Genomic DNA, 8,869 nt, shown 5'->3' with positions numbered 1-8,869 from the left:
TGGACGCCAGTCCTCGGTTTCAGGAATCTTGGAAAGCGTGGTTGGGCATGAGTATACGTTTCCATTTGCAAGCCCAGACCCAACATGCTTTGATGCCACCAGTTACCGAACGACAACAGCAATTCAGTTTCAACTCCAAGGTGGCGGTCTGAATGCAGAAATTCAGAGAATTAGGTCTCAGGTATGGTCAGGTTGCACTCCGTACAGCAGTCCAAGATATCAGCTCCTGCTCTGCTGCGCCGCGTGATGTCACCGTGACCTTATGGCCACGGTCATTCAGCATCTCAGCTTCACGTAGAAGGCGTTCTGAGAGTCTGAATGTGAGTGCCGGCCCCTGGGCTTCTGTTGCAGACATGGTTAGAAATGTGTACACGAATCCATGCTTGTTTCTGAGCACCCTGATATCTCCATTTGCTGTCGATCACGGTGATCTGGTCTCGGGTTTTAATGGCGCCAAAGGCGAGCTGATACCTGATAGTAACCGCAGCGGTGAGGATGGCCAGACACGGGTGAGCACCCCGGCGAGGGCGAGTAAGTTAACCATGCCTTGTTTACACGGGGCGTGATGTCACGACTCATAACTGTCCTAATGCCGCCGGTGCCCACATTTCGTGAAGAAAGTGGCCCGAGCGTGACCGTCAGAGCATAACGAACCATGGATTCAGATCCGGAGAACAAGTCACAGCCGGTGCTGCTCGTGATTCAATGTATTTTAAACATGGAGCTCAATGAGCTGGATGGCGGGAAACGCTTCACGTCGACAGACGAACCGAGCTGAAATGCCGGGGGATGATCCTTGCGCTTCCGGGCCAAACTGTTGCTGAAAAACTACTAGGCATCAGAGCAACATGGAACGAATACCTCTCCTGCAACCTGTTGAAATCGAATCCTATCAGGGTTAGGAGTGCCGGTTCGGGTTAGAACTAGGAGAAGTAGTTTATTTCAGGTTTCCTACTCGGATTAGAATCTTAGATCACCTGAGTTAGGCCAAGAACCCCTGCTATATACGCATGCAGGATGTAAACTGTTTGTCGTCGCAGTTCGGAAACTTCTAGTTCCGGTGCTGAACGCCTAAACATTCGGTTTCTCTCGCTTAGCGAGCTGGTTGTCCAACTCGGCACACAAAGCACAGCTTTGTACTTGTGTTCTTGGCCAGCGAAGTGTTTGATTTCGCTGTAGCTTCTGATGACGGGCAAATCGCGACGACGTCCTAGACTATGTCAATGCAATAACTCTGGCTGCGAGCCTGCGAGCCTCTGCTGAGTGTTGATCCGTCGTGGCTGCAGGGTAACCGTAACCAGCCTGAATGTTTTCGGCCAGAAAATAGATTCAGCAACTTGTCATAGTGTTCAGTAAGCAAGGAGCAACAGATGTCCCGCTACGGCAGGGCTGATAGATGAGGCCACGGCAAAACATAGTGTTCAGTAATCTCTAGTTGTTCCTTTTAGCAGCTACTCCCTGCCGATTTCGTTCGGCAGTAGTTCTGTTAATGTAAAAACATATGTTTTTCTTTAATGGATGTTAGTGCTCCTGCCACTGTTTCGTTAAAAAAAAACACAGCGGGACTGAAAGGCTCCCAAGCAACCAACAGTCTGAACTCTGAACTGAAGCACTCTATTCGGCCGGCCTTGGCACTGCTGCCGCCATTAGTCCGCCTATGTTGGCCTAATCGCACTTAGGCTACTGGGCTAAGCCCCCATACTGGCTAACAACAAACCACATATCTGGCTTGCAGCCACAACCATCGTAATCGACCATTCAATTGCCGGTTTAACCACCGGAGCTGCATAAATACCTAGCTAGCGCGCACAGGCATTACAGCTCAAGTGCCACCACTACCGGGACACGACTCCTCACCATGCCTTCCCCTTCCTCGGCCCACTGGCTGAGCCTCGTCGGGAGCATCTGGCTGCAGACCATCAACGGGCCCAACTCCGACTTCCCGGTGTACTCGTCGCAGCTCAAGGACCTCAAGCACATCTCGCAGGTGCAGCTCAACTTCCTCGCCTTCGCGTCCGACGCGGGCAAGCTCTTCGGCTGGTTCTCCGGGGTGGCGGCCCTGTACCTGCCGCTGTGGCTCGTGGCCTTCATCGGCGCCGCGTTCGGCCTCGTCGGCTACGGCGTCCAGTACCTGTTCTTGGACAGCGCCGGGCTCCGGTACTGGCACCTGTTCGTGCTCACCTCCCTGGCCGGGAATGGCATCTGCTGGATCAACACCGTCTGCTACCTCCTCTGCATCCGGAACTTCGGGTCCAGCAGCCGCGTCGCGGTGAGCCTCGCGACGAGCTACCTCGGCTTGAGCGCCAAGGTCTACACCAGCCTGGCCGACTCGATACCCGGCCTGGCCAACTCCAAGGCGAAGACGTACCTCCTCCTCAATGCCGTCGTACCGATGCTCGTCACCGTCGTGGTGGCGCCGTCTCTCAGGGTGGTGGACCTCAAGAGCGAGGCCAGCACGGACGCCGCATTCCTCGTCATGTTCGCCATCACGCTCGCCACCGGAGCATGCGCCGTCGTCGGCAGCATAGGCTCCACGTCGAACGGGCTGTCGTCGAGGGAGCACATGATCAGCCTCAGCGTGCTACTGGCCACTCCCATACTTATCCCGCTGGCTCTCAGGGTCCGGGAGAGCATGAACAAGATATGGGAAACAAAGCGGGAGAACAGAATCTACGATCTCGGCACCGACGAGGCCGAAGCCATGGACACTGTCGTCGCTATCGATGTCGCCGACGTCGAGAGCAAGGAGGGAGACAGTGTCACGGAGAAACCGCAAGAGGAGGTCGGGGGTCTCCAGCTGCTAAGGAAGCCGGACTTCTGGCTCTACTTCTTCAGCTACATGTTCAGTGGCACCCTGGGTCTGGTCTTCTTGAACAACCTGGGACAGATCGCCGAGTCGCGACGGCTCGGGCAGATTTCCACGCTGGTCTCCCTGTCGTCTTCGTTTGGATTCTTCGGCCGCCTGCTCCCGTCGTTCTTGGACTACTACTCCGCGAAGTAAGCAAGCATGCATTCTGTTCACACCACTTCGTAATTTAATACTACTACTATGAAATTTAGGAGTACATGTCGATTTTTGTTTGATTTAGCATCCTGAGATCTTGGAGTCAGTCCACAAAGACTCGGTAGTTTCAACTTTCAAGATCGACGAGGTCGTTTTTAATTGACGTGCTAACTAACTTGTTGCTACATATAGAGTTTGCATCTTCTCTGTTTTTGCCCCGTCTGATTATCGGCTTCAAAAATGTGTGCTGACATGGTTTTGTTCATATGCGTTTGCAGAAGCGGCTACTCCATATCAAGGACGGCGTCAATGGCGTCGCTGATGGCGCCCATGTCCGGCGCCTTCTTTCTGCTGCTCAACACGAGCGACTTCTTCCTGTACCTGAGCACGGCCATCATCGGCACCTGCACGGGCGCCATCACGTCGGTGGCGGTGTCGGCGACGAGCGAGCTGTTCGGCACCAAGAACTTCGGCGTGAACCACAACGTGGTGGTGACCAACATCCCCGTGGGCTCCCTGTGCTTCGGCTATTTCGCGGCCTACCTCTACCAGCGCGGCGCCAGGGGCAGCCACCGGTGCATCGGCGCCGGCTGCTACCAGGAGACGTTCGTGGTCTGGGGCTCGACGTGCGCCGTCGGCACGCTGCTCTGCACCGTCCTCTACGCGCGGTCCCGCAGCTTCGCCGGGAGGCTACCGGCTGCCGCAGCAAGGACGCCATGCCTTGCCCGCTTAGCTAACCTCGTAGGTGGTAACAAGGCTCCAGAAGTTTCTGATCTGAGGGCCTGATTAATTATGTCGATTAATCTTAGTGACCATACAGCCATCAAGCATCTGCCAGTAGGCGATGTAGCTTTTGTTTCTTTTGATCTTCTTCTTTTTCTTCTTGTCTTTTTTGGTTCCTTGACTGATCCCGAGGGGGATACAGAAAAGCCGGAGATGAGTAGATATTGTGCAGCAGGGTGGTCACCTTTTCAGTGCATGTATATGCCTATATCAATGGTTAATTAAAACTTGAAAGGAATTCAGGTTTTCATGTTGGCCTTTTGGTATTACAGTACTACTTTGCAGTCCTAAGAGGTTTCGTCGATCTGGAATTCGCATTTAGTGCGTCAAAGCAACCATGAATGATCTGTTTGGACTTATATAGACTTATTTATGGGTGCGCAACTACTTACATATGAGTGGTCCATTGCAGGCAGCGCTATACTGCTATTCCCATGTTATTGAATGCAAGGTGAGGGCATATGGCAGCGACAATTTCCACCCTCTTATTTTTCGAATCGTTGTATTTATACTCCTTGTTTATGTAGACACCAGCACAATGTTGTTGGATACGAAGTACGTACTTTGAGGTACTGTTAGGCAGCTATACGTGTCCAAACCCGATTGTTAGTTATACAGGCGTACAACGCCAGATCTGTAGGGGTCGTCAGTACATGAGGTAAAGTCAGGATAACTGTCCGTCAGCTCCGTGCTGTTCGAAGCGCTGGACGGCTGGAGAGTCATACTCAGGCCTCCTCCTCCTCCAATCGGCGCCGAAGAGAATCCCGTGTCCGTGGCGTGGTTCTGCCGTAGCCGTCTCCACATTCCGTAAGCATGCGCGCGTCTGGTTTGGCTCTGGGCGTGGCCCCTGATCTGATAGAGAGATGAACCCCTCCCTGTTCAAGATTTCCACACCCGTGTCGACCAGTCTTTACGCGTGTGATATTGCTACTGACATCGGATAGATGATGAAAGTTACGCAGCAGTGGCCCATGAAAGATCTAGTGAAGGAACGTTCAACGGTTCAAGATTGTACCTGTGCCCATCTCTGGTGATGACCTCTCTGGACATTTCCAAATGCATTACCACCTGTCGCGTCTTTCAATGCCATGACCGACCAGTTCGGGTAGCTCATTTACCTCGAACACTCGCAATGACCCGTCACTCCTTCCGACAAGAGCAGTAACACGAAACATAACTGCATAATTCCTATTTTTTAGTTTTTTTACCACCCAGCAAGATACTGATCATCTGACATGCATGTGATGCGGAGCTAGCCATTAAAGGATCGATGGGTAGGTCGATACATCCATCCATCGGCTTCTCGTGGTCCTCTCACATGTTGTGCGATGGCACTGCGAATGAAAAAACTTCAGTTCCGTCTTCGCAGCCGTGTACGTACTTGGATGTGCAAATGATATTTATTCGCCGAAAGCATGCAGAGCCATCAATCTATCGAGCCCAGACGGATGGGCTAAGCTAGCGACCTCCAATATTTTTCTGGTGAGCTGAGCTGATTCATTTATGGTCTATGTGCCTGGTTGGCCAGATCGGCGAGACTGCAACGTGCCCTACGTCGGTGACGGCTCGTCCGATCGATCGCTCACTTCAGCTCGGACTCACTTTCATAAACTCAAATCTCGTAAGCTGCCACAGTGACCAGGGATTTCAATTTTATTTTATATTTTTTCGTTCACAATTGAAAAGGTTGAATTTTTTAAATTTTACCGAAAATTTGATCATTTTTCGTCTAATGTTTTGTTGATCTCACGTGAAAAAAATTATAATCAGATATTTCGTTTCTCTTCAAAGTTTCTAAAATTCACAAAATTTTAATCCTGGACAGTGACTCTCGACATTATTACCTTTCAGTAGTATTTTTTTATAGTTCAACAGTGCATCCAAGCCATCTCGTCTCTTCCAGCTATGTTAGATGGATCTCTGTGGTACATCGGTACAAGCTCAAACTAAGCTCAGTCCCCTGTGCCCTGTCATGTTCTTGCAGTCTGCTCGCTGCAGTATTATACTGTACATATACAGTGCAGGAGCAGCGGAGTTAGTGTGGTAGATGGGATTGTCTGTGTTGGTGGAGGGCGTAGTGGCGGCGGTGGTTGTTGAATGAGCGAGAAGGCCGATGCGCCAAAGTCATTCACCACATGTGTTCATGTTATAAAAATATGACTGGATATTTTCCATTCATTTGAAGTCTCGGAAGTAAATATAAGATGTAATAACGACTATCTATAATATTATTCGTGTCCGATTTCAAACCTAAGAAAAAAAATACAATACATGATAACTAGTATTTGTCCGAAGTATCTAAATATTAGGAGTTACGAGATAACATATTATGATTTTATTTAAAAACATTATAATATATAGATAGATTATCATACATCTATAAAAAGATAATACTTAATACTCTTTTTTTCACATCTCAACGACTACTATCTGTGCTCACTTTAATTACACTCTATTATTTAATGTGATATGTGAGGATGTAAATGAAGTGAAAAAATTTCATGTCATACTAACTAAAAGTTTGCTGTACTATTCGCTCCGACTCGAACTAAAAAAATATATATAATATGATACATGATTAAAAAAAAATAATTATTTGGTACTATACGTGTTTGATGTAGCTCGAAAAAAATATAAAATAAAATATATGATGACTTATTTGTATCTGATTCGATTACACTTAGTCACATGCCTCGCACCGAGAAGGCATGCATGCAGATGCAGGGCAGACAGCGCCCGCGAGCGCAAAAGGGCAGAGAAAAGAGGTTGTGGACGAAGTGAAAGTGCGCGCTCTTCTCTGTCCATTTGTGAATGCAGATTTGCCATCGATCCCGCGCGGTTTGTTGGACACCTCTTGTTTGTGGACGCGATGATAAACTCGTCTCCTGCTGTTGCTCGCTAATGGCCGGAGTAGATTCGGTAATGCTGCTGCTGGAAGCATGCCGTCAGCAAACAAAAATATCTCGGGCAATCCTCACGCATGTTTGTTTCAAAAAAACAGAAATTAAAATCTCAGTATTAGTGTGTGTGTGTGTGTGTGTGTGTGTATAGGATTTGGGGATGAATAAAATGAGAAAACTGATATAAAGGACATGCGTATTCGCGACCCACATCGTCAAATCATGTGAGAGAAGGATACTTATCTGTCCAATCATAAAATGGGAGGCATCACTTGTATCCCTACGAAAGCAAGTGAGCATACATAATTGTCATTGAATATTGAGAACTGTTCATTTCATAGTTGAATCACCTCCTTGTTTTTTTGGATAATTGAATCACCTCCTTGGTTTTTTTTTTGATAAAGGAATAAAGATTATCATAGCTTCTGCATCATCCATACTCCTGGCATAATATGCATCTTTTCATAATGTTCGACTGTTCGTCCACAATGTCTAATTGTCCATTGATGAAATTGACACTACATTCTGATGTTGTAGACACAAGAGAGCTAGAAATAGTAGGCTCCGCCTCAAGTTGAGTAGTCATTGCGTAATGTAATGTATGTTTTTTTTTCTTATATTTGATAATATGTGTGAATGGTGGTATTGGGAAGCATGCTAAATAGAGGCGTGCTACCTTAGTCTTAAAAAAAACTATTCGAGAAACCATATGAATATTTTCATATTTTTTTATAGAAGAACTGTTAATTATATTAATAAGAAGGAAGATTTGACGGACTGACATACTCAATTAATTAAAGAAAAACTGAGTAAAATCAAAAATCATATAGTAGGCTACAAAAGTAGTTTACTAAAACATCGCAGAGACAACACGGAAAAAAACAGCCAAAACGACTAAAAAACAACATAAAAAGAACGGCAACAACACTACTCCTAGGCTACACGTTGAAAGACAAACTACCGAAATGATCAGAGCGGAACCAGATCCAACCAACACCGGCACCCCCATCTACCGCAGTAACTCCGCTGCTCCTAGCTCAGGCAACGGTATATGTATAATACTACTGTGGCGAGCAGACTGCAAGAACATGACAGGGCACATTTATTTCCATGTTTGTTGAATGCAAATATACTCACTTGAGCGGTGTCTTTTATGGTGTTTTTTTTTATAATCATGGGTAAATGTTTGGTGCTATTTTTCAATTTACTAGCTGCGGTACCAGCTCGCATACTGTTTTGCAGTTTCGCTAGTGCGGAGATGGTTTAAAAAAGATTGCGTTAGTTGCTCACGTGGAAGGTTGCAATGGCACCGAACTGTAAATGAAACATAAACCAAAATAAATAGAAAAATGCAAGTGTCCAAACGTATAGTGTTACACTTGATATTTGTAACAAACATAACATTTTATTGAACCGCTGCAACATTGATGTAGTATTTTTTTTCTTTTCGAAAGGACGGTACAAGTATTGCTGAAATTTTTTATAGAAAAAGAGAATTGTCTGAGAAAAATCGAGCTAAAAAAACCTCATAACTGTGCAGAAAAAAACCTGACACATAACCTCGAGACGACAAAATGACATCAACTCGAAACAAACCCTCACACCAAAAGATACAACCATACAATAAATAAGTTCAATCCAACTCAACTCACGCACCAACCAAACAAACAATTAAGAACATCACAACTTAAGTCAGTGGAGCCCATGCTCACACACCGCACCTCCCTCACAACTCGGCTGATGGGGTCCTGCTCCCACACCGCACCTCTCTGACATACAAGCCGACAACACGACGCTTCGAAGGAGCGTGCATTGGACCAAATCACTATCGAGAAGCGTCAATCGAGAATGAGGAGCCATCACGGATCGAAGACGAAGGTGTAAACCTACAGAAGAAGCCAGCGGAACAAACGAAGAGAGCAGGGGTTTTTCGAAGCGACACTTTCAAGAAGGAATGACATCAAAGTCGTTGCCGCCCGTCCGGACACCCGAACAAGGTTTTCACCTGGAGAAGCATCTAGGGTGAAGGAGACGTGAAATGTCGCCTCCAGGGAGGGAATGACACCCGAGGGCGTCAACAACATTTGCACCAGCAAGACAGGCAAAGCTTTCGCTCATGACTCCTTGCCTCGTAAATCTGCACAAAAGGTGGAACGGGCAGCCCATGCTAGGCCAAGACCAA

At 47.2% G+C, this 8,869-nt stretch overlaps 1 protein-coding gene across 1 annotated transcript; it reads left to right on the top strand.

Moving 5' to 3' along the window:
• The first annotated feature begins 1,796 nt into the window (after nucleotides 1-1,796).
• Nucleotides 1,797-4,058, top strand: LOC133909040 (protein NUCLEAR FUSION DEFECTIVE 4-like). The gene is made up of 2 exons (XM_062351310.1): nucleotides 1,797-2,997; nucleotides 3,283-4,058. The coding sequence occupies exons 1-2, from the start codon at nucleotides 1,859-1,861 to the stop codon at nucleotides 3,788-3,790; spliced, it is 1,647 nt and encodes a 548-aa protein (XP_062207294.1). The 5' UTR covers nucleotides 1,797-1,858; the 3' UTR covers nucleotides 3,791-4,058.
• The last annotated feature ends 4,811 nt before the right edge of the window (nucleotides 4,059-8,869 follow it).

The sequence above is a fragment of the Phragmites australis genome, chromosome 2 (assembly GCF_958298935.1).
Source record: "Phragmites australis chromosome 2, lpPhrAust1.1, whole genome shotgun sequence".
Lineage (NCBI taxonomy): Eukaryota > Viridiplantae > Streptophyta > Magnoliopsida > Poales > Poaceae > Phragmites > Phragmites australis.
The sequence above is the reverse complement of the archived record's forward strand: the minus strand, read 5'-3'. Positions and strand labels throughout refer to the sequence as shown.